General features: G+C 37.0%; 1 protein-coding gene and 1 non-coding gene across 2 annotated transcripts; both read right to left on the minus strand.

The window, feature by feature from the left end:
• Window positions 1-299: 299 nt before the first annotated feature.
• LOC144642133 (uncharacterized) lies at window positions 300-27,952 on the minus strand. Its single transcript, XM_078501123.1, has 10 exons — window positions 27,902-27,952; window positions 27,162-27,271; window positions 22,500-22,560; window positions 15,134-15,478; window positions 14,762-15,010; window positions 10,989-11,109; window positions 8,895-8,966; window positions 3,414-3,485; window positions 1,863-1,934; window positions 300-375 (listed from the first exon to the last, which is right to left on the minus strand). Exons 3-10 carry the CDS (start codon window positions 22,549-22,551, stop codon window positions 300-302), a joined length of 1,059 nt encoding a protein of 352 aa, XP_078357249.1. The 5' UTR covers window positions 22,552-22,560; window positions 27,162-27,271; window positions 27,902-27,952.
• Trnat-agu (transfer RNA threonine (anticodon AGU)) lies at window positions 4,821-4,894 on the minus strand. The gene has a single exon. It is a non-coding gene; the product is annotated as a tRNA-Thr (tRNA).
• Window positions 27,953-27,955: the final 3 nt, after the last annotated feature.

A 27,955-nucleotide genomic window follows, 5' to 3' on the forward strand; every position in this document is an offset into this window, starting at 1 on the left:
CACGGTTTTGTGATTTTCACTGTAAGATATAAGATAAATGATTTTGCTAATGGGCTCTTGGGGATGTAGCCTGGGTGGAAGACCTCTAATCGCCTGTTTAGTTCAATACATTTGTCTATACATTTTCCAGCACAAAACGGGTGCCTTTTTGCAAGCAAAGATAGACAGGTAACATTGAAACAAATTGATATTGTGAATTGGTGCTCTCTGCTCTCTAGCTGCTCCCTGCTCATTTCTAATTCTAACATTCTGCTCGTCTGTGTAAAGAAGGGCAAGCTTAAACTGATGAAGAATCCTACTTACAGCCACTCCAGCTTGGTATTGTTACCAAACACTGATGGAGGCAGGGTTTCTAATTGGTTTTTGAACAACAACCTATCGAGAAATGGACACGGCATTTTGAAATTAGGACGTTGTGTATTGAGGTGAGAATGCTTGTTTTGCCCATACAAAAGAAACGAAAAGAAAATGCCTTTATTAAGGTAAAGGCCGCAAATGTACAGGGTAGCTTATTTTAATACGCTCTTTCTGTTCCTGTTAAAAAACATTTTTCAAAGTGTTTTTTTTTATATTTGCGAAAAACGTGGTACGTGGCGGATTGATGCAAAAGGCACTGGGGGAATGTCTACTATTTCTTTTAAGCATACAGCGGTTTTCACTTGAGTGTCGAAAGTAAATTGCGTTTGTTCTGGTTTTGCATTACAACCCTTTGTTAATTCGTTTAATTACCGCCTGTCTAAGTCGCTTGTGTCACCGCTCAATGTTATAAAAACCGTACATGTAATACAAAAAATGCTAAATGTGACACTGATCTCAAATGTAGAAATAAATGTAGTGACGTACCTATAATAAATATAACGGAATTGAACGCTAAATTTAATTACATGACCATCCTAAAATTTTAAATAAGTTAAACCTAAATGTTGTAACAGTCTACTAAGGGTAGCGAAAACAACCTGACGAGGTCGCACGTTTTTCCCGACTTTCTGTGTGTGATCAATTATAAACATTGAGGAACTTTTAAATTAAAAGAAAAAAAAAAGGTTAGCTGTGTGTTATTTTTTTTTTTGGTTTTGCTGCCATTCTCTGTGAACGTTTGATAGAGCATTTCAAAATAACTGCCACTTATCCCACCCCTCAATTGGTATGTCTGGAGAATACTATCTAAAATTATTTCAAGATGGCGTTCTCGTCATCTAAGAGTACGATTCCAGTTCAGATAGCTCAGCAGCTGACAAAATAGTACAGAGAGCTTCAATCTTTTGGGGGCGTTTATTGAAACCGACCAAAGGAAAACATGACGAAAAAGGTATCTCAGGTACAAAAAAAAAGGTATGTCTTAATGGGTGAATCCAGCAATTCCCAGAGGAAAAACTGCTGTTCAGTGATGCTTGCAAGGAGTCTTTAAGCTCTAAAATATGTTTTTTTGCCCTGTTCTCCCTTTATTTTGCAAGTCTTTTAAAGTTAACTAGCATAATTTTGAAAATAGGGAGCAAATTTCGGTATTATTTCCTTGAAATGTTTACCTTTTAATAGGGCAAGAGATATAATACTCGGTAAATGCCTTATTAACTGACTTTATCTTTTCAGTCCGTACTGTAAGATAGGTATCCTCCTCTTCTTCACGTTGATTTATTTCTGCTTTGTGGTTGAATCACAGATCGACGGATAAAAACTCGCCGGTCCGTAATACAATACTAACCGAGAAAAAACGTAAACGAAAAAAAGATTGGCTCCCAAAAGGAAACAAATTGTTACATTGCATATAGCGTGCGAAAATAGCCCTTCGCTATATTTCCCAGACCCACTCTGGATGGGATTCATGACGATTTTCTAGCTGCTGCATGAAGAGTTCTACTTACAGATAGATAAGCTTAGCGTTGTTTGAGAAGACTCCTTCGGGCAAAACTTTTAACTGATTCTGTGATAAGTCCCTTGAGAAGAACAAGATAGCCTTATAAGTTAAAAGACCTTTTCCCATTTTAACAATGGGATAAACGTGTCGCAAAACACAGAGATTGTAACGGGAATTTATGAGAATTTATAGGGTTAAAGGGGAAGTATCATGGGATTTCGTGCAATTCAGCAAAGCTAAGACAATATTATGTATTGACGGAAACCTTTAAAAAATAATAATAATAATCTATTCCCAGCGCATTAAATTAAAAATATCAATGCTCTTACAACTAGTATTAACGAAAACAATATAAAGGTAAGTAAAAAGAGTATTTAAAAATTACAATAGGATGATAGAATACAAATTCAATAAAATTCTAAAATTCATTAAAAAATACTAAGGATCATTATTGAATAGAAACGTTTTAAGGTTAGTTTTAAAAGTGTCAGCCGATGGGGCACTTCTCGCATCAAGTGGGAGACTGTTCCATAGTGCTGGCGCGCAATATGACAAAACGCGCCTACCGTAACTCTTGGTCTTAAACACTGGTGGTCTCTGAAGTCGCACGAGATCACTGTTAGAACGAAGACACCTAATTGGTCGATAAATATTAATAAGTTCCGCCAAGCAACTGGGTGCTAAATCTTTTAAAACTTAAAAACCTTAACGATAAAATTTTAAAAAATAAACGCTTCGCACGGGCAGCCAGTGAAGCTAACGGAGGGTTGAAGGGTTGGGGTAATGCGATCTGCTCTCCTTGTTCGTGTCACCTGCCGGGCGGCCGAGTTCTGAACACGTTGGATTTTCGAGATTTCTTTTTCAGGGAGACAATACAAGAGACTGTTACAGTAGTGCAGTTTAGAGGACACAAAGTCGTGAACCAATTTTCCTGTGCTCCGTTGCTCAAGATACTGACGAATATTTCCAATAATGGTCCGTGTTCATTATAAATTACCACCTAGAGTACCAAAACTGTCGACGAGTGTCTCTGGCCGAAGGTGGAAAAGGTCAAAATAAATTACAACTTGAAAAATCCCGGCGAAGTTTGTTTTTAGTTCTCTCCAAGTTCTCGCATTTTGTTTCCCAAATACGCAAGAGAGGATCATTTTTTTCTTTTTTTTTTTAAGAATTTGGTTGACATCTTTCTTGTGGTGTTCTGTGATTATTTTCTAAACAAATAAATATATTATACCACAATATCCACGAAATCAATCAAAATCCCCTTGATACTTTTCAGATATAAGGTAAATGATTTTACCAATGGACTCTCAGGGATGTGGCCTGGGTGGAAAACCTCGTATCGCCTGTTTAGTTTCCATACATTTGTCTATAAATTTGCTAGCAGAAAACGGGTGTCTTTTTGCAAGCAAAAATAGACAGGTGACATTGAAAACAAATTGATATTGTGAATTGGTGCTCTCTGCTCTTTAGCTGCTCCCTGCTCATTTCTAATTCTAACATTCTGCTCGTCTGTGTAAAGAAGAGCAAGCTTAACCTGATGAAGAATCCTACTTACAGCAACTCCAGCTTGGTATTGTTACCAAACACTGATGGAGGCAGGGTTTCTAATTGGTTCTTGGACAATAATCTATCGAGAAATGGACACGGTATTGTGAAATTAGGACGTTGTATATTGAGGTGAGAAGGCATTCCATCCAAGCACATATTTACAAATATTCCCGTCGAAAGGATAAATATTTTAAGATTTTCTGAAAGAACTAGACGGTGACTGGATCGCCAGGCTTGTTTTGCCCATACAAAAGAAAAGAATAGAAAATGCCATATTTAAGGTAAAGGCCGCAAATGTACAGGGTAGCTTATTTTAATACGCTCTTTCTGTTCCTGTTAAAAACGATTTTTCAAAGTGTCTTTTTTATATTTACGAAAAACGTGGTACGTGGCGGATTGATGCAAAAGGCACTGGGGGCATGTCTACTATTTCTTTCAAGCATACAGCGGTTTTCACTTGAGTGTCGAAAGTAAATTGCGTTTGTTCTGGTTTTGCATTACTACCCTTTGTTAATTCGTTTAATTACCGCCTGTCTAAGTCGCTTGTGTCACCGCTCAATGTTATAATAACCGTAAGTGTAATAGAAAAAAATGCTAAATGTGATACTGATCTCAAATGTAACAATAATCGACGATAAATGTAGTAACGTACCTATAATGAATATAACGGAATTGAACGCTAAATTCAATTACATGACCATCCTATAATTTAAAATAAGTTAACCCTAAATGTTATAACACTCTACTTAGGGTAGCGAAAACAACCCGACGAGGCCGTGCGTTTTTCCCGTCTTTCTGTGTGTGGCATGGTCTAATTATAAACATTGAGGAACTTTTAAATTAGAAAAAAAAGATTCGCTGTGTGTTATTTTGTTTTTGGTTTTGCTGCCATTTTCTGTGAAGGTTTGATAGAGCATTTCAAAATAACTGTCACTTATCCCACCCCTCCATTGGTATGTCTGGATGATGCTATCTAAAATTATTTCAAGGAAATTTTGACAATGGCATTGGGCACCTTATTCTCCTTCCCTCGTGTCCCCAGTCTGAATGGGATTAATACTGACTTTGTAACTGCAGAATAGTTCTACTTACAGAGCTATCAACTCGGTGTTGCGTGAGAAAACTTCTTGAGGCAAGACCCTTAATTGATTCTCGTGCACAGTCCTATCAACAAGTAAAATCTCCTTAGTTAAACTCGGTCAATAATTAAGAATTATTCTTGTAAAATTGCAAGAATTCTGTCCATTTCGTAATGGATTGAGCTAATCCCAAGTTCGAACTTTGAAATCAAAGATGGTGAACCCAAAATGGTGAACGGTTGTAAAAATATTAATAAACTTTTAAGCAAATGAAAGATCATCGCAGTTTTGTACTCAACTTAAGCAGTTGAGAAAAGCAAGCCTGAAAAAAATTCAGGCTTGAACGGGAATCGAACCCATGACCTCTGCGATACTAGTGCAGCGCTCTAACCAACTGAGCTATCAAGCCAACTGGGAGCTGGTCACTTGTGAGTTCGTAATATACCCGTGGATGGAGAAGATACAGAGTTCTCAATTTTTTTCAGGCTTGCTTTTCTCAACTGCTTAAGTTGAGTACATTACTGCGATGATCTTTCATTTGCTTAAAATGTATATCCACAGTACAGATATATGAATTTCATATATTCATTTCATAATATTAATAAACTGTTATTTAAGTTTTGGGTGTACTTTGTGCATAACGGACCCCACCTCGTTGCGAGGTAAATAAGTCCGCATAGCCGAGGGATGGATACATAATTAGCAGGGCCCTTATCGGAGGCGCGGTGGCCTAACGGTTAGCGCGTTCGACTCTGAATCAAACTGCCCGGGTTCGAGGCCTGGCTGGGGCGCTGCGTTGTGTTCTTGGGCAAGACACTTTACTCTCACATTGCCTCTTTCCACCCAGGTGTATAAATTGGTACCGGCGAAGTAACGGCTGTCTGTATGGGATTTATACTGACTTTGTTACTGCAGAATAGTTCTACTTACAGCCGAACAAGCTTAGTGTTGTGTGCGAAAACTCCTTGAGCCAAGTCCTTTAAATACCGTCAATTTTTATAATTATATTTAAAAGATTAAAAAGAGTCTGTCGATTTTGTAATCGATTGAGCTAATTCCAGGTGCGAAATAACACTAGAACTGCGCTTAAAATCGAAGTTCAGTAAAATAATAACCCGGACGTATTAGGAAGGGGGGTGGATACAACCCCTGTCAAGGTTGCATTTGAAAAAGATTTATATTTTATGACGCTAAGACTGCCAGCAGCTGATCATTCATCTGCCGCAGAAATTGTGATTTGTCAACAGCTTGCCCACGATTTTATACATTGCCATAGCAACCGCATACCGACATACAGTTTAGGCCAGTAAAGGACTGTTTGACATTACTTTTTTAAGTATTTTGTAGTTTTTGTAATCAAATTTTACAAAATCGAAGTTAAATAAAACTACAACGTTAACCTGTGTTACCCCTCGAACGTACAAGGAAGGGGGTAGAAGCGGCCCCTCGTGAATTTCTCGCAATTTTGAAAAGGAGATTCACTATACCATTCAAGGAAAATCTATTACCTGACTCGTGAATTACACGTTAAATTTCACTTGAAAAACTGATATCACACTCATGGCGTCGCGATTCGTGCGATATCGGTTTTTCGCGTGAAATTTAACGTGGAATTCCCTCGTCAGGTAATGGATTTTCCTATAAAATTTTGACAATGACATTGGGCACCTTTTTCTCCTTCCCTCGTGTCCCAGTCTGAACGGAATTAATAATGACTTTGTAACTGCAGAATAGTTATCGGCATATTTTCCCAAATTTGTTATTTTCGTGTTTCTATAAATGAAATTTAGCTTTAATGCAGCTAGTTTTTACCTTTTTACGGGTTTTACGCACAGTTTCATCGATTTGGAGTATTTTGCAGTAATTTTGGGTGGTTTTCTGGCATTTTGGAAAAATTTTGAAATCCAAGATGGCGGCTGTTTTGACATCATGATTTAATTGTCACGTGATGTGACGTCATCATCCCACGTGACGTATACCAAAAGAAAGATCTTTAGACATATTATACATTCTATAAGTGTTATTGTGAATGCTTAAATATTCTGGAAGTTACATAAGGGGGCTTCTGAAGACCCCCCCCCCCCCTCCCCCTCCCCCGGTCAGAGAAGCCTGGTCTGATTAGGGTTAAAGGGGAAGTATCATGGGATTTTGTGCAATTCAGAAAAGCTAAGAAAATATTATGTATTGACGGAAACCTTTAAATAATAATAATAATCTATTCACAACGCTTTACATTAAAAATATCAATGCTCTTACAACAAGTATTAACGAAAACAATATTAAGGTAAGTAAATAGAATATTTGAAAATTGCAATAGGATGATAGAATACAAATTCAATAAAATTCTAAAATTCATTAAAAAATGTCAAAGATCATAATTGAATAAAAACGTTTTAAGGTTAGTTTTAAAAGTGTCACCCGATGGGGCACTTCTCACATCAAGTGGGAGACTGTTCCATACTGCTGGCGCGCAATATGAAAAAGCGTCTTAAACACTGGTCTCTGAAGTCGCAGGTGATCATTGTTGGAACGAAGACACCTATTCGGTCGATAAATATTAATAACTTCCGCCAAGTAACTGGGTACTAAATCATTTAAAACTTAAAAAAGCTTAAAGTAAAATTTTCAAAAATAAACGCTTTCGCACGGGCAGCCAGTGAAGCTTACGAAGGGTTGGGGTAATGCGATCTGCTCTCCTTGTTCGTGTCACCTGCCGGGCGGCCGAGTTCTGAACACGTTGAATTTTCGAGATCTCTTTATCAGGGAGACCATACAAGAGACTGTTACAGTCTACAAATGTCTTACAAATGCCTTACAAATGCCCCTTTTAAGGTAAAGGCCCGTAAATTTACAGGGTAGCTTATTTTAATACGCTCTTTCTGTTCCCGTTAAAAACCATTTTCCAAAGTGTCTTATTTTTATGTTTACGAAAAACTTGGTACGTGACGGATTGATGCAAAAGGCACCGGGGGCAGTTCTACTATTGCTTTCAAGCATAGGCATTACTGTATTAAAAGTGGATCACGCACTAAGCTAAGCCCACTAAATAATGAAAATTTAAAAACAAAATAATAATGAAATACGATAACGGGCTATTTGACTAAAATCCTAGTAAATAGCTTTAGAATAAAAACTACTCACAGAAGACTGTCAAAGTCGAAACCTATTATATTGTTTTTAAATGTTTTTATACTCAATAAACATGCTTATCTTATTTATTTTGAAAACTTTACATGGAGTTTTATGCAGCGATAATAGAGGAATTACCATTAACAGTGAAGGGGGACAGGAGGGCAGGAGCCCAGGAGAAAATTGGCGGGAAGCGGGAAGCGGGAAAAGAGAGGGCGTAAAAAGACGAAGGCGAAGTGATTATTCAACAATAATCACTGAGCCTGAGGCGAATAATTATTTTAGTATAATTTTCAGAGGTGAATATCAAAAACTGCAAAATAAAAATAGAAAACACGAAGAACAAACATAAGTGCTCGCTTGCATACGTGTAAACCAGTTTAATTCATCGATTGAAATCATAATTTACACTCAAGTTTTAGTAATAAAACGGAACAAAACAAACACTAGGAAAAAAATACATTTCTGGTACCTTTGTTTAATCGTTGGTGACTTCTGAGCAATTGTTTGAACCCTCTCGAAATTAGTAGCTCCAGTGAGAAGAAAACTAAATAATGTTTTGACAGTCGATCTGACTGAGTACATGGCCGTGTGCGATCTTGAGCGATCTCCAAAACCACAATGTTTACGATCGATTCTAATGCCTTGAAAACCATCTCTTGAAAATATTTTCGGTCGAAAAGCCTTGGTAGTAAATTTGCAAAATTCCCAATGTTTCAAATATCCAGGAGTTGGAGTGATTTCTTTTAAATGAGAGAAATTTTCATTCAGCAAATGCCGCCATGTTCACTGGCCTGGATGGCAAACGTGGCATGGCTTAGTAGCCAAACCTTGAGATGCAATATTCACCACCTAGCGCGGTGAATATTGCGACATAGTCCGAGCTTCTCGACCAATCAGAATCGAATTCACCTCTGGAAATTATACGAAAATGAGTTATAAATCAAACGAAAAATTACTGAAAATATTTCGTTTCTGGACGCTATATTATTGATTTAGTTTGAAAAGGACGAAAGTTACAGGAGTTACTATTACCAAAAAACTCGCCTTCAACTTAGATACATAAAAACAAGTTAATGCGGACAATTTTCTAACGTTTTTCAGTTATTATTGAAAAAAGGTTAGGCTACTACAGGATCATGCTCTTTATTACAAACTGGCTTCTGGGGACGCGGGAGAACAAGGTGCAGGGAAGCTGGAGGTTTTGGTAAATCCCTCTCCTCGCCTCACCTCCACTAGTTTCAATGTGTATGAGATTTCCGAGAAAGAGTTTTACTTACAATTTCAATATTTCAGTGTTGTTTGAAAAAGATTCCACAGGCAATTCTTTTAACTGATTCTCTGATAAGTCTCTAACAAAAAATAATCACCAGATAAGCTAAATACGGTGTATGGTGGGTGTGTAAATTTGTGCGTTGTAGCGTCCGGGTGATCATTTTTCTTTACCCTACTTAATTCCTTTCGTTTTTTTCTCTCATTCAATTTCGTTTATGTTTGTTTTGTTATGTTATGTTATGTTATGTTATGTTATGTTATGTTATGTTATGTTATGTTATGTTATGTTATGTTATGTTATGTTATGTTATGTTATGTTATGTTATGTTATGTTATGTTGTTATGTTATGTTATGTTATGTTATGTTATGTTGTTATGTTATGTTATGTTATGTTATGTTATGTTATGTTATGTTATGTTATGTTATGTTGTTATGTTATGTTGTTATGTTATGTTGTTATGTTATGTTATGTTATGTTGTTATGTTATGTTATGTTATGTTATGTTATGTTATGTTATGTTATGTTATGTTATGTTATGTTATGTTATGTTATGTTATGTTATGTTATGTTATGTTATGTTGTTATGTTATGTTGTTATGTTATGTTGTTATGTTATGTTATGTTATGTTATGTTATGTTATGTTATGTTATGTTATGTTATGTTATGTTATGTTATGTTATGTTGTTATGTTATGTTATGTTATGTTATGTTATGTTATGTTATGTTATGTTATGGTATGTTATGTTATGTTATGTTATGTTATGTTATGTTGTTATGTTATGTTGTTATGTTATGTTGTTATGTTATGTTATGTTATGTTATGTTATGTTATGTTATGTTATGTTATGTTATGTTATGTTATGTTATGTTATGTTATGTTGTTATGTTATGTTATGTTGTTATGTTATGTTATGTTATGTTATGTTATGTTATGTTATGTTATGTTATGTTATGTTATGTTATGTTATGTTATGTTATGTTATGTTATGTTATGTTATGTTTTGTTATGTTATGTTATGTTATGTTATGTTGTTATGTTATGTTGTTATGTTATGTTGTTATGTTATGTTATGTTATGTTATGTTATGTTATGTTATGTTATGTTATGTTATGTTATGTTATGTTATGTTATGTTATGTTATGTTATTTTATTATGTTATGTTATGTTATTTTATTATTTCATTTTATGTAGTGGTACTACATCTAGCACCGTTATCCGTGCTGTTACCATTATCTCTTAGTATAAATCAGGCGTTCTTTTTCGGTTTTCAACCTTTTTTCATACTATTCGTTTTCATGAATGCGAGATAATCACAAGAGTTATATCATCTCTTAAGTAGGGAAACATTACTATTCTTAATTGTTGTCATTAAAAGGAACTGCGTCACGGCTGAGTTAAGTTTACTTTATTAAGTTTTGCCAAATTCTTGCTATAAAACTTAATGTTTGTAAGGAAATTACTTCTATGGATCTAAATGACAAAGCCATGGCTTTATTTCAACCAAATGTGTCTTCCGGGCGCTATAATTTAATGAAAAGTTACAAGCAAACGAGATGGACTTTGAAAACTGTTTAGCCTAACAATATTTCAAAAACCTATATCACAGTCTGTTTCATTCTTCTTCACTTTTGGCCATCCATACCTTCTTTTGTATTTCCTGTGTTATTGAAATATTTGTTCACTGTCTCAAGGGGGTATTTTTTTTATACCATGCCATAGAAAATACAGCCAATCAGAATACAGGAAAGCCGTTGTATATTCGACGGTATTCAACCCAACCTTCCCATCGTGCGCTGCGATTGTATTCTCGACGAAATTTAGAAGGCGTATTTTCTATGGCATGGTATAAAATAGTTACACAACACTTTCTCGTGGTATACTATGGAATATCCCAGTTGTCACTTGTATTTTCTTGGTATACACACTCGCCTAAAGGCTCGTGTGTATATCGAGAAAATACAAGTGACTCGTGGCATATTCCATAGTATACCACTCAAAAGCGTTGCATAACTAGTATATATTTCACTGAATTTAATGGCCTTTCCCATGCCTATAATCCGTGACACAGTCCCTTTAAGTATTCCATATTCCGTACAATACAGCAGTGGAGAATGGCAGTGTTCTTGGAACTGTCTTCAACTGTTTTCCTCCACACAAGACTGATAACATGGAATGAGCTGCCTCGTGATATTTGCACTGGCAGGGATCTGGGCACTCTGAAATGATCAAGACAGTTTTAATAAGCTATACTATACTTATAAAAATGTGTCTTAAAATAATAAAAAAATGACAAGTATTTCTCCGGTTGGTTAAAACTGCATTATAACTAACTGTCTACTCGAAACAGTACGTGGGTCATTTTCATAATAAAGCTGTAGTTGCGTGGAGCTCAAGTCTCTCGCAGCCAACAGTAGGTTATTTGGCTGCATAAGTAACCCTTTTCGCAGAGATGCGTGGTATTTGGAATCCCGACATGTCGGAGCGCAAACTCCACCCTGTTCCATAGGTAAAGTTTTTTTCTTCCGCCAGTACAATCCTTTTAAGTTATTTTAAGGTGGCCCGCGGGTATTTATGAGGCTGACAGTTCCCTTTTTTAAGCGCGTTTTAAAACGGGAAAACGTGAAGCGATTGCTTAGATTTTTGAGAATCTGAAAAATGATGCTTAAATTATGTAAAATGATAAATTTTATGGCGATCAAACGCGATTTGTTAAAGTTATGAGCGATTTTTGGAAGCCTTCGGTTTTAATAAAATGCTATTATTTTGAAAATGCCACGGTGAATTTTTCTGTAATTACCCCAAAACGCTGCCAAACAGTTAAAGTTTACTCACAACAACTTACAGGAAAATCCACTCCGTAGATTTCCTGAACGAGCGACATCTTTATTTTGCCTTTAAAAACTGTTGTGTTATGCGTCTGACTTGACCGTCGCATAAATTTGATACTTATACTAACCCAGTACCAGCCAGTTTTGGGTCTGATGTCACCTTAATCTTGTGTGTAAAAGTTAAAAAGATCGTGTATATACATCAAATGTTAGCAGTCAATAAAGATGGATGGTTTTCAGTGGAATTTTTGAAAATATCAAACAAATGACGTTATTTAGAATTGCGGAAAATTTGTCGATTTGTTTTTCATTTTTTTAAAGCTGCAGCTAGAACAGGATATTGCAAAGATTTGTGCCGAGTTTCAGCGTGTTCCTATCATACGGTTTGAAGAATTTCGGTCGCAAAGTCGGGTACATTTGCTTTCCAAGTTCTAATCGCTTTGTAAACCTCGCATTTCGAATGAAATTATTCTGTTGTTGTTTGAAGAGAGGTGTTAATTCCGCACGATCTTCTACCGTCAGGAAATACATGTGCAGGAATGGTATTTGTCATTTTAGTAGTAACTATTTCAGGCTGTGTTATTTCCAAGTGGCAGAAGATCGTGCGGAATTTGAAAGCAACGCCTCTCTTCGAAAACAACAGTATAATTTCATTCCAAATGCGGGGTTTACAAAGCGACCAAATCTTGGAAAGTAAATGTACCTGACTTTGCGACCGAAATTCTTCAAACCGTATGATAGGAACACGCTGAAACTCGGCACAAATCTTTGCAATATTCTGTTCTAGCTGCAGCTTTAAAAAAATGAAAAATAGGTCACCAAGGGTGACATGAGTCTAATGCCGTATGGCATAGTGATACAGATTGCGCGGTTTTCGTAAGCCGGTTAAATTTGGTTAGAGGTTTGTGTTCGGGAGTTTAATTTAAAATGCTTATAGCAAGCTAGGGGCATCGTGGATGATTATGGATGAAAACGAAACAGTCATAAATGTTATATGCTTCACAAAATTTAAAGTATGAACAGGAGTTGATGTTACTTCTTCCGTATTGTCCGTAAAAGCAGAAACGATTAAACATTTGGACAAGATTGCGTGACGATTTACAAAAAGCATGTTCATTACAACAAGGGTTGAAGAACTTCACATCGTTTTCTTTCAGATTTTTCACCATTTTGATGATGACTCTTGAAACAGATTTTGCAATAAAAGCACTTGAAATAGTGACTGTTACTCCATTGTACTGTAAGCACTTAACTTAGTGACAGATTTTCCTAAAAACGGGTGTAAATGCTCACGTCAATATAAAGATGACCTTTTGAACGCTGGAAACTAGGCAATTATTATCGAGCTACCATACACAGGAGCGAAGACTGTTTATCATGATGTACAAATTTCGCGAATCATCACTTCCATATCAATGTAACCATTTTATGATTTTTCTAGCTGTAAGAAGAACTTAAGATCTCTGAGAGTCGTAAAAGCATGAAATTCGATTTCAGTGTATGGCAAAGGCCGGGACAGTGTAATACTGCAAAGCGGCCAAACAAACGCATTTTGATTTAGTCGCGTAACTTGATTTACATTTATCCATGTACATCTTTTATTTTTGAAGGTTTTTGTTTGCACTGTAAAGAAAAAATTGGTCAAAATTCGAATGACTTAAATACAAAAACCGAGGTAAAGTTTTCTATTTTTTAAAACAAAATAAATATTTGGTCGCCTTGTGTAAATAAACGCGAGTCGCCGTCGAAATATTTTTTCTCAAAGACGTCTTGCTTTTTAAGCAAGACGAAAACACAAGTGCTTAACTGAACTGAAAACGAAGATTTATTTTCACAAAAAGCTTACAAATGTCTTAACTGGAAAATTATTTCGTCCTGTTCAAGTGTTGAATAATCGTGACTTTAGAAAGAACTTTTAATTATGCGTGGGAACACGTGTCGCTGATTGGCTGTTTTTAATTGAAACTAATCGTGCGTGTCCGTACGGAGTCCGTTCTTGCAGCTGATCATTGTTTTCTACATTACAGCGAACGATTATCGATCCCGAACCATTCCCTTGGGATTGCTAACAGCTTTTTTCATATAACAAAGAGTCTAATGCGCATGCGCAAAGCGCACGCAAGCATTAGACTCAAAAACAAATCGACAAATTTTCCGCAATTCTAAATAACGTCATTTGTTTGATATTTTCAAAAATTCCACTGAAAACCATCCATCTTTATTGACTGCTAACATTTGATGTATATACACGATCTTTTTAACTTTTACACACAAGATTAAGGTGACATCAGACTCAAAACTGGCTGGTACTGGGTTAGTATAAATATCAAATTTATGCGACGGTCAAGTCAGACGCATAACACAACAGTTTTTAAAGGCAAAATAAAGATGTCGCTCGTTCAGGAAATCTACGGAGTGGATTTTCCTGTAAGTTGTTGTGAGTAAACTTTAACTGTTTGGCAGCGTTTTGGGGTAATTACTGAAAAATTCACCGTGGCATTTTCAAAATAATCGCATTTTATTAAAAACGAAGGCTTCCAAAAATCGCTCATAACTTTAACAAATCGCGTTTGATCGCCATAACATTTATCATTTTATGTAATTTAAGCATTATTTTTCAGATTCTCAAAAATCTAAGCAATCGCTTCACGTTTTCCCGTTTTAAAACGCGCTTAAAAAAGGGAACTGTCAGCCTCATAAATACCCGCGGGCCACCTTAAACTCCCGTATTTTCTCGATTAAACGCCGGGTACCGAGAAAACGCAAGGTCTCTAAGGTAGAGTTTAAAATAGGCCCCTCAGGTACTTATTTATGGCGTAATAAGCTGTAGGTTCATTAGAAAGATATATGTTTGTCAAACATAATAAAGAAAATACCTTGCTAAATGAAATTCGGGCTCCAATAAACTGCAAGAGTCAAATAAATGCCGGGGGCGTTTAATGGAGAAAATACAGTAACTCAGATCCATTTTATTTTATACTACGGCCTTCATCGGAGTCCCCGTATTTTGATCGCTTGTGCCAAGATGTTTAAAACTCACTTTCAATGAAAAGAGCAAGTTCTTTCTTTGCGAGTTGATCGTCGTTCTTCACTTCACAACTGTAGGTGTTGTTATTTCCCTTCACAATCCCCATGTTATATCTCACACTTGTTCTGTTTTGCACAACAATACCGTTTTTTCTCCAGACGATGGTAGGGGCTGGAGCGCCTTCTGCCGGACACCACAAATACGAGGAATGATTGAACAGTACAACCTGAGTGGTCTTTACCTGGGTGAGGACTGGCGCCACTGAAAACAAAAAGCAATTTTATACGTCATTTTGTAATTTTGCTAATTTTGGCTGTTGTTTATAGACATTAAAGCCTGAATTGTGTTATGTTGATAGTTATTTATAAAGAAAGAGCCTCATACCTGTGAAATTTAATTGCTTAGCCGTGTAGCTGGCGTGAAAAACACCATCCCGGACTGTGTTTGATTTATGAAGCTTTAACCACATATGGCGTCCGCTGGACCGAAAAATATATCGTTTCTGATAGAACTCACAAAATAAACTCAGGACATTCGCCGACTGGTTTAATCCATCGTGAAACTCAAAGAATATGTCCAAGTAACAAGCCTGGAATCCATAATCGTGGGAAAAAGTGATGGTCATTTCCACGTAATTCCCTTCGGGAACTGTAATGCTGTAAGTACCATCTGGTCTCAGTGTTATTGTTCCCCCAGTATCTTGTAGGGATACTTCTGAAAATACTGCAGCTGTGGAGAATAAGAGGTATTAGTTCGAGCGTTCAAAACATTGGTAAATAATGAATCGTTACATTACACACCATAGACAACGCCATACACCTAGGCGAAAGTTGCAGTTTGTGTTCTTGACAAGTGGTTATAAGCCCAACCTTACCACCTCCTACCCCCTTACCCCCTCCACTCTCAATCCGTAATAGGCCTACATATCTGCCAACAAAGGAAAACATATCTGGCAGTGACTCACCATACCCCTCAACGTTTTCTTACTAACGTTCTTGCAGAACTTTAGATAGTAATCACGGCAATTTCTTATAATTTCTCTCTCTCTCTCTCTAGACGAAAAGTGTGGCACTCTTGTAACATTTTGTCTCCCTTTAAAGAAAAACCTGATTTACCTCCCGTTCTCCGAAAAAAGCCTATTTATCAAAAATTTGAAGCATTTTACACCTTCTGTGCAAATCGTGGATCAATCCATCAATTCCTGTATGATTTATTATCGTTTAAAGGACGAAAATGGCACACTAGTAACTCTAGTCGGGGTAAGAACTAATTTAAAAGGGTAAAATCCAATTTCTACCGCGATCAATAGATAGATGGACGTCTAATAAATGCCAGTACGTTCACTCGCTTACCCTTTCAATTTAAAATGTCGTTTCGATGACTATTTTAAAAGATCAGGTAAAGTTATATGAACTTCATTCGAGGTTAGAGTTTGGCGTTTCAGTTTAAGGCCTTGTATTGCAATTTTCAACTAGTGAAGACTCCTGTATCCTTGCAATTTAAAGTATGATCTTCAAAATTAGGCATATTAAAGGCCTTTTATATAGCATTGTTTTGACCAGTTTTCATTTGTTAAGATTGAAATGTTTATCATTTACAACGATTTTTTCAGACCTCACTTCAGCCGTCAAGCCGGGTTACAAGAGTGCCATAAATGCAAGAAATCCAGCACCGAGATAATAATATTAAAAAAACTCAGAATTCGATTATTTCCGGTCTAAATAATAATCAACATAATATCTTCCTGCCACCTAATTTGGAAGGTTGTGGCCTTTAAGCTCTTGGCGCTGGAGGCAGTTTTATCAGGTTCTTTAAAACAAGCAATGGTCGTCTACATTTGATACACACGGAAATGTTTGCTACGACATGTCAGGCATCGCTGCAATACGGAAAGGCTTTTAGCGCTTCTAACAACCATTTGGAAAGGTAGCTCATGGTTAATTTTTATAGTTAAAGCAACGATACAAGAAAAGTTATAGTGACATTGCCTATTGTAACGGTACAAGCAAGTCGCACAAAACGTTTATGGGAGTTAATTACAGTGCCAGAATGAGCAGTGTTATTTTTGTTTGTTAGGTCAGTGCTGTGCACTGTTTTTGTGTTATGTTTAAATGATACGTTAGTGCTCTGCGCCGTTTTTGTGTTATATTTAATTGTGACCTTAGAGGTATGCGCTGTTTTTGTGTTATGTTTGATTGTTACGTCAGTGCTATGCGCTGTTTGTGAGCTATGGTTGATTGTTAGGTCAGTGACATGCGCTGTTTTTGTGCAATGTTTGATTGTTACGTTAGTGCTCTGCGCCGTTTTTGTGTTATGTTTTATTGTGACCTTAGGGCTATGCGCTGTTTTTGTGTTATGTTTGCCGGGATTATTAGGTCAGTGCTGTGCGCCGTTTTTGTGTTATGTTTGATTGTTACGTTAGAGCTATGCGCTGTTTTTGTGTTATGTTTGATTGTTAAGTCAGTGCTATGCGCTGTTTTTGAGATATGTTTGAATGTTACGTCAGTGCTATGCGCTGTTTGTGAGCTTGGTTGATTGTTAGGTCAGTGACATGCGCTGTTTTTGCGCAATGTTTGATTGTTACGTTAGTGCTCTGCGCCGTTTTTGTGTTATGTTTTATTGTGACCTTAGGGCTATGCGCTGTTTTTGTGTTATGTTTGATTGTTAGGTCACTGCTATGCGCTGTTTTTATTTTATGTTGGATTATTAGGTCAACCTGAGCTGTTTTTTGTGTTATGTTTGATTGTTGCGTTAGTGCTCTGCGCCGTTTTTGTGTTATGTTTTATTGTGACCTTAGGGCTATGCGCTGTTTTTGTGTTATGTTTGCCGGGATTATTAGGTCAGTGCTGTGCGCCGTTTTTGTGTTATGTTTGATTGTTACATTAGAGCTATGCGCTGTTTTTGTGCTATGAGTGATTGTTAGGTCAGTGCTATGCGCTGATTTTTTGTGTTATGTTTGATTGTAAGATCAGTGCTATGCGCTCTTTATGTGATATTTTTCATTGTTAGGTCAGTGCTGTACGCAGTTTTTGTGCTATGTTTGATTGTTACGTTAGAGCTATGCGCTGTTTTTATGTCATGTTTGATTGTTATGTTAGAGCTATGCGCTGTTTTTGTGTTATGTTTGATTGTTACGTTAGAGCTATGCGCTGTTTTTGTGTTTTGTTTGATTGTTACGTTAGAGCTACGCTGTTTTTGTGTTATGTTTGATTGTTACGTTAGAGCTATGCGCTGTTTTTGTGTTATGTTTGATTGTTACGTTAAAGCTAGGCGCTGTTTTGTGTTATGTTTGATTGTTACATTATAGCTATGCGCTGTTTTTAGTTTTGTTTGATTGTTACATTAGAGCATTGCGCTGTTTTTGTGTTTTGTTTGATTGTTACGTTAGAGCTATGGCTGTTTTTGTGTTATGTTTGATTGTTACGTTAGAGCTATGCGTTGTTTTTGTGTTTTGTTTGATTGTTACGTTAGAGCTATGCGTTGTTTTTGTGTTTTGCTTGATTGTTACATTAGAGCATTGCGCTGTTTTTGTGCTTTGTTTGATTGTTACGTCAGAGCTATGGCTGTTTTTGTGTTATGTTTGATTGTTACGTTAGAGCTATGCGCTGTTTTTGTGTTTTGTTTGATTGTTACGTTAGAGCTATGCGCTGTTTTTGTGTTATGTTTGATTGTTAGGTCAGTGCTGTGCGCAGTTTTTTTGTTATGTTTGATTGTGAGGTCATTGCTAGGCGCTGTTTTTAAGATTTGTTTGATTCTTAGGTCAGTGTTTTGTGCTGTTTTTGTGTTATGTTTGATTGTTCGCTCAGTGTTAAGCGCTCTTTATGTGATATTTTTCATTGTTAGGTCAGTGCCGTGCCCAGTTTTTGTGTTATGTTTGATTGTTACGTTAGAGCTATGCGCTGTTTTTATGTCATGTTTGATTGTTATGTTAGAGCTATGCGCTGTTTTTGTGTTATGTTTGATAGTTACGTTAGAGCTATGCGCTGTTTTTGTGTTTTGTTTGATTGTTACGTTAGAGCTACGCTGTTTTTGTGTTATGTTTGATTGTTACGTTAGAGCTATGCGCTGTTTTTGTGTTATGTTTGATTGTTACGTTAAAGCTATGCGCTGTTTTGTGATATGTTTGATTGTTACATTATAGCTATGCGCTGTTTTTGTGTTTTGTTTGATTGTTACATTAGAGCATTGCGCTGTTTTTGTGTTTTGTTTGATTGTTACGTTAGAGCTATGGCTGTTTTTGTGTTATGTTTGATTGTTACGTTTGAGCTATGCGCTGTTTTTGTGTTATGTTTGATTGTTACGTTAAAGCTATGCGCTGTTTTGTGTTATGTTTGATTGTTACATTATAGCTATGCGCTGTTTTTGTGTTATGTTTGATTGTTACGTTAGAGCTATGCGCTGTGTTTGTGTTTTGTTTGATTGTTAGGTCAGTGCTGTGCGCAGTTTTTGCGTTATTTTGATTGTTAAATTAGTGACATGCGCTGTTTTTGTGTTATGTTGATTGTTACGTTAGAGCTATGCACTGTAGTTGTGTTATGTTTGATTTTTAGGTCAGTGTTAGGCGCAGTTGTTGTGTTATGTTTGATTGTTACGTCAGAGCTATGCATTGTTTTTATGTTATGTTTGATTGTTAGGTCAGTGCTATGCGCTGTTTTTGTGTTATTTTCGATTCTTAGGTCAGTGCTATGCGCAATATTTGATTGTTACGTTAACATATGATTGTTTGGTCAGTGCTATGCGCTGTTTTTGTGTTATGTTTGATTGTTAAGTCAGTGCTGTGCCCAGTTTTTGTGTTATGTTTGATTGTTACGTTAGAGCTATGTGCTTTTTTTGTGTTTTCTTTGATTGTTAGGTCAGTGCTGTGCTCAGTTTTTGTGTTATTTTGATTGTTAAGTTAGTGACATGCGCTGTTTTTGTGTTACGTTTGATTGTTACGTTACTGAAGAGCTATGCGCTGTTATTGTGTTATGTTTGATAGTTTGCTCAGTGCTATGCGCTCTTTATGTGTTATTTTTGATTGTTAGGTCAGTGTTAGTCGCTGTTTTTGAGTTCTGTTTGATTGTTAGGTCAGTGCTATGCGTTGTTTTTGTGTTATTTTCGATTGTTAGGTCAGTGCTATGCGCCGTTTTTCTGTGTTCTGCTTGATTGTTAGGTCAGTGTTATGCGCAATTTTTGTGTTATGTTTGATTGTTACGTTAGAGCTTTGCGCTGTTGTCGTGTTATGTTTGATTGTTCGCTCAGTGCTATGCGCTCTTTATGTGTTATGTTTTGATTGTAAGGTCAGTGTTCGGCACTGTTTTTAAGATTTGTTTGATTGTTAGGTCAGTGCTATGCCCTTTTTTGTGTTATGTTTGAATGTTAGGTCAGTGCTATGCGCTATGTTTTGTGTTATGTTTGATTGTTACGTCAGAGCTATGCGCTGTTGTTGTGTTATGTTTGATTGTTCACTCAGTGCTATGCGCTCTTTATGTGTTCTGTTTGATTGTTAGAGCAGTGTTAGGCCCTGTTTTTGTGTTATGTTTGATTGTTACGTCAGAGCTATGCGCTGTCTTTGTGTTATGTTTGTTACGTCAGTGCTGTGCGCAGTTTTTGTGTTATGTTTGATTGTTAGGTCAGTGCTATGCGCTGTTTTTTGTGTTATGTTTGATTGTTAGGTCAGTGCTGTGCCCATTTTTTGTGTTATGTTTGATTGTTAGGTCAGTGCTATGTGCTGTTTTTGTGATATGTTTTATTGTTAGGTCAGTGCTGTGCGCAGTTTTTGTGTTATGTTTGATTGTTACGTTAGAGCTATGCGCTGTTGTTGTGTTATGTTTGACTGTTCGCTCAGTGCTATGCGCTCTTTATGTGTTATGTTTGATTGTTAAGTCAGTGTTAGGCGCTGTTTTTGTGTTTTGTTTGATTGTTACGTCAGTGCTATGCGCTGTTTTTGTGTTATGTTTGATAGAAGGTCAGTGCTATGCGCTACAGAATTTTTTGAAAGTTTGCAAAAATTTTCATTCTGTCCGTGAGATGAAATTATATCAAAAACAAGAAATTTTACCCAGTAGTTTTTGAGTTATTAGCCTCAAAAAATCCAAAATAGGGTATCTTTGAACTCCTATTGCGTTGCCATGGTAACAAATTTTGATGTCACAATGACCTCGATTTTTCGTTGGTGAAACAAGTATAAGTTTGTACTAAAAGATTTTCTTAAACATTATTGGTATATCCACGATTGAACACCAAAGACGGGCATGTCTAATTCTGACTTAATTTCACTATCACGAGCCACCTTAAGAAACGCTTATTAATGCAAATGTTACGATTGTGCCACATTAGTTACCAATGTGCCATATTGGTTACTAATGTGCCATATTGGTTACTAATGTGCCATATTGAGTTACCAATGTGCCACACGGAGTTACCAATGTGCCACTGCAGGTTACGAATGTGCCATATTGGTTACGAATGTGCCATAAAAAGGTTACAAAAGTGCCCTTTCTTCTGGCTCTCCCTCTCTCCCCCTCTCCCTCTCCCTCCCTCTCTCTCTCTCTCTCCATGAATAAATGTTCAACGTTTTCCGCCCGCAACAGTTACCAAACGCCCGATTTCTCATAGCTCTCTTTTTAAAAGAAGGCCCTGTGATCTTTAGAAATATGCCATATCCTTTAATTTTATTAATTAATTAATTATTAATTAATTTGTTTGTTTGTTAATTTTTATTTAATTTTGTTTTTTAGTCGCAGGACACTACTCAGACTGTTCAGTTCTCATTATTTCGCTTTAGAAACGCTGACTTGTAACGTTTATCACACATTAATTTGTGTACCCATTGACTTTCGAGAGCAAATAATACAGAAATAAATGACTAAACCTTGATATTCTTTTTTTGAATACTTTGCATGTAAAGTTTCTTTAATTTATGTCATGAGCAAAGTTATCTAAGACATTTCGAGCAGTTAATTTTTGTTCTTTTTATCTTTTGCCCTACACTTTCTCTCCATTACACAAAGTTCGCACAACTTGTCAAAAACTTTATTTAAGCCCTGTCATGGCAACTGATGTTCACGTTGTTGAAGTTTGGTTTTCTTTACTGTTGAAATTGTTGCTAGCGTGCGCGCGACAGCTGTGATGACATCTATGGAGGATGATATCAAGTTTTGGAAGACATTATAAATCATCAAAGTTTCTATAGAAATAATAAATTTTGCTCAAACAACTGTTTGTTATATCACTTAAGATGTACTGCAGCTAAAAAATTATACAGACTGACTGCAAATTAAAACCTTGAAAAAAATATTTTTATATAAGAAATCGAACGGCATTGCGTACAATTTGTGATTAATATGTACGAGTGATGTTTTGAAACTTCTCCAAATTTCTCGATTCTTAAGGCGATTGCAATTTGAACACTTTCAAAAAATTGCGAGACCTAATCACGAATTGTACAGGAAGGTCGTGTGATTTGTTTTCATCTATAGAAAACCAAGTAAGTTTATGAGAAGCATGTTTTCGTGCTAGGTTTTACAGGTGTTTTCACGAATCATTAACCTCTAACACTATTTCGAAAATTAAGCTAAGAATCCTTGGTCCGTCTTCCGAGCACTTCGGGTCACCTTCGGAAATGTTCCAAATCTGTAAAGCATCTTTGAAATTCTTCGGAGGTTATCGTCGGGTCAATTTCAGAAATCATCAGAAGACCCCGCGTCAAGTTTGGAATCTTCTTTTTGGTGCGCTTTGCTGAGTGTACTATAAAACATTGATCACTTACAAAAGAAAACAATAAACAGCCACGATGCTTCCCTTCTCAATAACAACTTCATCACTCAGACCTATTTCAGTGACCAAGAAAATATAAAATATTAGTTAAATAGAAACTATTATGCTACATGAACTAGAACATCAAGCACTTAGATAACCATTTGATTTAACCCTGGTGGCGAATTTTAAAAGAGGCTGGAAACAAAAGTTCGTCGGAGATGAAATAAATTTGCATTAGGTTCGTGTGCACCACTACGAACTAAGAAGTATTAACTGTACATGTGTTCCGAATCGGAATTTATTTATTCACCATCTTTAAGCTGAGCCCTCGCAATTCGCGCCTTTAAAATCAATTTTCTCAAGTATTATGACTTTGAAATAAACCAACTTTATCAAACAATTGAAAACAACTGTTGTTGGTGACTGACGTTTCGATAACCTGAGCGGAAGTCATCTTCGGAGTCAAGTAAAAAGTTGTTGTCAGTCGATGATGTTATGTTTGTTTATTCAATAAAGCATTAAAAAAAATTAAAATCATTCTTTCACAGTTAAGTAATTTGAAAACGAACAGTAAAAAAAGGAACGGACGAGAACGTCCTCACTATTCGCAAGTCAAATAGCGGAACCTTCATATATTAATATTCAAACAGTTTATGTTGATTGTTACAAAGTTTTCTCTTCTCAGTTACAACAACCCAGTTTCATTTCTCCATTGCCATTTGACAACTAATAGCACGAAAGTTAATTCACTATGAAACAAATTTCACAATATAATTTTTAAAAAAGCAATGGTATCTCTCCCATTTTAAGACTGTTCCGTTGAAGTTGATTGGTCAGTTTAGCCGTGATGTTATTGGCTGTAAGACTCGTGTAAAATTTGTCAACTCTCACCCGGACGATCACACTATTCGCGCCAGTCCCTTACAAGAGCGAGTATAAATAAGAGCCCTGCATCTCATTTCGGCCCAGTTCGCGTAAGAATCCTTCGCTTCTGTTACCTGATTTGTTGTAAAAGCAAATGTTAAACTCCGTTTTGGCCGCTGTCTTTCAAGCTCTTCTTCGACGCCTTTACACTTCTGCAGCTATCCAGTCCCAAGTCCGGCACTATCTGGTAAAGTAGCGTCGTGTATTTATCTGTTTTTGTCATTTACTGGCTTGTTTTTTAATACCACGTATTGTGTGTTCCCTTGTTAGCTCTCGTTTGTGCAGCGCTTTTTCCTCGGTCCCTCGCTTAAATTTTGCACGCTTGCACTGTTGTGAATGTTTATTTTATGCGTGCTTCGACTCCGGGTTTGTGAAGTGCTTTTCCCGTCGGTCGGCTTCCAACACATTTTGCACACGTTTATTCAGTTTATTTGTTATGTCAGTGTGCTTCGCCTCGCAAACATCGGGTTTGTGCAGTGCTTTCCATTTGCACACGTTTATTTTGTTATGTTGGTGTGCTTCGCCTCGCAAACATCGGGTTTGTGCAGTGCTTTCCGTTTGCACACGTTTATTTTGTTATGTTGGTGTGCTTCGCCTCGCAAACATCGGGTTTGTGCAGTGCTTTCCTTTTGCACACGTTTATTTGTTGTTAGTGTACTTCGCCTCGAACACTTCGGGTTTGTGCAGTGCTTTCCTTCATTTTTGCACACGTTTATCTGTTATGTTGGTGTGCTTCGCCTCGCAAACATCGGGTTTGTGCAGTGCTTTCCGTTTGCACACGTTTATCTGTTATGTTGGTGTGCTTCGCTTCGCAAACATCGGGTTTGTGCAGTGCTTTCCTTTTGCACACGAATATTTGTTATGTTAGTGTGCTTCGCCTCACAAACATCGGGTTTGTGCAGTGCTTTTCTTTTGCACACGAATATTTGTTATGTTAGTGTGCTTCGCCTCGCAAACATCGGGTTTGTACAGTGCTTTCCTTTTGCACGGCTTTAATTTGTTTAGTCAGCGTGCTTCGCCTCGCAAACACCGGCTTTGTGCTGTTCTTTCCTTGGCCCCTGTGGAATTGTACGCTTTTATGCTTTATTTGTACTTGTGACTGTGAGGGTTTTTTTGTTGCGTACTTTGCCGTGCAAACTTCGGGTTTGCATAGTGCTTTCCACTCCTTTAGTTTCCCTTTAATTTGTACACTGGTTTGTTTCGTTCCTTCCGGTGAAACTTATGTTTTGTGTTGTTTGCCTCACAAACAACGGGTTTGTGAAGTGCTTTTATTTGGCTGTATTGCTTTTAGATGTTTTGTTATGCATACTTTGCCTTTCAAATTTCGTGTTTGGGTAGTGCTATTCCCTAGGCGCCCATTTTTTAATTTTTACATGTTTTGCTCTGGCATATCTGTTTAGGTTTTCTTGACAGCAAAGTTCACTGTTTTTACACGTTTCGATTTTACTGCCCTATTGTCCCGGGCCATTTTTCTTTTCCTTTTCTTCCCATGGTAGCCTGAAAGGGTGTCTAATGCCCTAGTCGGATTACTGACGCTCAGGCTGCCATCCCTTGGGTGGGTTCTCTCGTGCATTTCCAGCGCCAAATATTTTTGTCCCATGCCATGTACATTTATCCTGGATTTTCTGTATCTCTAGTTCTGCCGCCCAAGGGAAGGCAGTCTGTCCTCAGTTGCTTTATGATTTGTCTTTGTGGAAAAGTGCTCGGCTTTAGGCCGGGGATAGCGAACTTTTGCTTAGATAACTGCGCGTCCTGTCCCGGGCCATTTTTTCTTTTCCTTTTCTTCCCATGGTAGCCTGAAAGGGTGTCTAATGCCCTAGTCGGATTACTGACGCTCAGGCTGCCATCCCTTGGGTGGGTTCTCTCGTGTATTTCCAGCGATTATCCTGGATTTTTAGTACTTCAAGTTCTGCCACCCAAGGGAAGGCAGTCCAGCCTTAGTTGTTCAGTGTATGCTTTGTTTGTGTGAAAAAGTGCTCAGCCTTAGGCCGTGGATAGCGAACTTTAGCCCCTGGAACCTAGAAGTTAAGACCTTGTCAGCTAGATTGGTTAGTGTCTTGCTAGCCTTTCGTCTTCAGTTATGGGTTGCTGGGAAGGATTTTTCTGGTTTGAGTTTTGGGTCTTTGGGTTTGAGTATTGGCGATGTCTTGGGTCATCTGGTTTTGGGCCATGTAATGCGCAGACTTCTGAGCGCGGGAGCATATCTCCATCTCTTATTAGCGAGCGTGAAAGGGACTGTCGCGAATAGTATGCTATTCGCGCCAGTCCCTTACAAGAGCGAGTATAAATAAGAGCCCTGCATCTCATTTCGGCCCAGTTCGCGTAAGAATCCGGGCTGTTGTGGCCGAGACCTGTTGTTTATTCCTTTCGAGCTTGCCTCTCTATGCTACCGTGCTTTTTCTTTTCCCACCCTCCCTCATCCTTTCCATTTCTGCTTCCAACTTACCAAAGCACGGTCGCATATCTTCATCTCTTATTAGCGAGCGTGAAAGGGACTGTCGCGAATAATATGCTATATGAGCTACTGATACTCCTGGGTTCAAACCATTTACTGTATATCATAATTAAATTAACATCTTTGAATATATCACACGCTATTGTAAACATTGACTCGGAGAGTCTTCGGAATCCTTCAAACATGCAATTTTGTGTTCAAATATTCTCCGCCAATATAGAATTTCAGGAGTTGATTTACGAGGCACATCGAACTTCTCTTTCATAAACATCGCTGATATTAACTTTCCAATTCGTGCTGTCACAACTACTCAAGTCCAAAAAGGGTGCAATCAGAGTTATTTAAAAACGCAGCGCCATACAGCCAAAATTTGTACTGATCTGTTTTCTTGGCGAAGGAGTAAATTGAAATTTCATTGTTTTGTACTCGAAATTTCATTGGCTGAAGTAAAAAAACATTGAATTTATTGTTTCCTTTCTGATTTGTGATTGGTTAACTTTTTCTGACTGACCCCGGTTATAGTAGCCGCACTGTAGAACCAGACAAAGTAAAGAAAAATTTGCCAAATACTTAGTATTTCGCTTAGCTTCTTCCTTGAAAATATGTCAACGTGCAGCGTTTGTTAACAAATTTAATGACACAAAGCGGCTACAAGGTGGCGACACTAGATTTATCAGTTTACGGCTAAAAATGGTTTGAACCACCTTCTTAAACCTGTAAACGTGTTTTTTATATACACGTGGTTATTTTTGCGGTCTAAAATATAAATGGATGGTGTAAAAATTAATTTAAGGATTCATCAGCACATTGAAAGTGTAAACCTCCGTATTGTGTCATTTGAGCCACAAACCTTTTATTTTCTCAGCAGGAAACGTTTCGATTTCCTTAAAACTTGGTACAGCGAATGTTTAATGATTATAATTTGATGCTGTAAATTCAAATTTTTGATAAATGAGGTACCAGGTGTATTTTTAAGCTGTTGAATATGGCTTTTATTTCGCCGCCACTTTAAGGGCTTGTCAGAGCGGTTTATTAAATAGATTGCAAGACCACATTATCAACGTATTTCGAACTTATGACAGTTAAAGAATGTAAAGCAATGTTTGTTCTGGTTTTGTGTGAAGTTTGATGTTAATTGAAGTTTTTTCGAGACCTTCCGGAACTTCATCCTCGCAGCCTATTTCAGGCCTTTGTTTGAAAGGAAAATTGCACTTTGACTGCGTTTTCCAATATTCGTAAATATCTGAAAAAAGGTGCTGGAACTTTTAAATATGATTTTTACAAATGTCTTACCAAGGGGTATCTTTGGACAAGTATAAGCTATTCGCCAAATGGGTCGCTGACGGAGAGTTGGCTGGCGTTATAGTCGGCCGTTTAAGTTTTTTTAAAAAAAATGAATATCTCTGGAAAGAAAAGAGATATTCAGCAGTCAAGGAAATAAATTTAACTAAAAAAAAAGAATTTTAGAATAATGGAAAACTGGTAAAATATTTACGTTTTGAGGATTCAGTTATTGCACTTGAAAATACCGAGGTTTCTCGTATGGTTCAGCGTTCCTTTTGGAATGATTTAAACCGAAATTTGACTTTAATTTTATCAGTGTTAGGCCCCGTCCACACTGACCCGAGTAAAATTTGAAAACGTAGAAATTTGAAAACGCCGCGTAAAATGTTTTCCGTCCACATTAACCCGGGTAAACTTGAAAACTATACGCTTCATAAGTAAGTAAAAGTAAAAGTAAAGTCTTTATTTAACAAAGGTTGCACTAAAATAACATAAAATACTAACAAACCAGTGGCCCTCTTAAATAATTTACAATAAAATATAAAAATACACTATTTCACGCTCCAAATCCAAACGCTCATTGGTGAGCGTTTTTGAAAAGCTCCGTTTTCGGTGACCGAAAACACCGTTTTAGTGTGGACGGTTGGCCTAACCGGAGAAAAAAGATGCGTTTTCAAATTTACCCGGGTCAGTGTGGACGGGGCCTTAGATAGAGTGGGAAAAGAATACAAGCAAAGGTTTTTAAATACCTGAAAGAAGATTGATGTTGCTCTCTGTTGACAGTCAGTACAAGGCGTTTACCA

This window comes from Oculina patagonica, chromosome 2, assembly GCF_052425735.1.
Source record: "Oculina patagonica isolate OP01 chromosome 2, crgOcupat, whole genome shotgun sequence".
NCBI classification, from domain to species: domain Eukaryota; kingdom Metazoa; phylum Cnidaria; class Anthozoa; order Scleractinia; family Oculinidae; genus Oculina; species Oculina patagonica.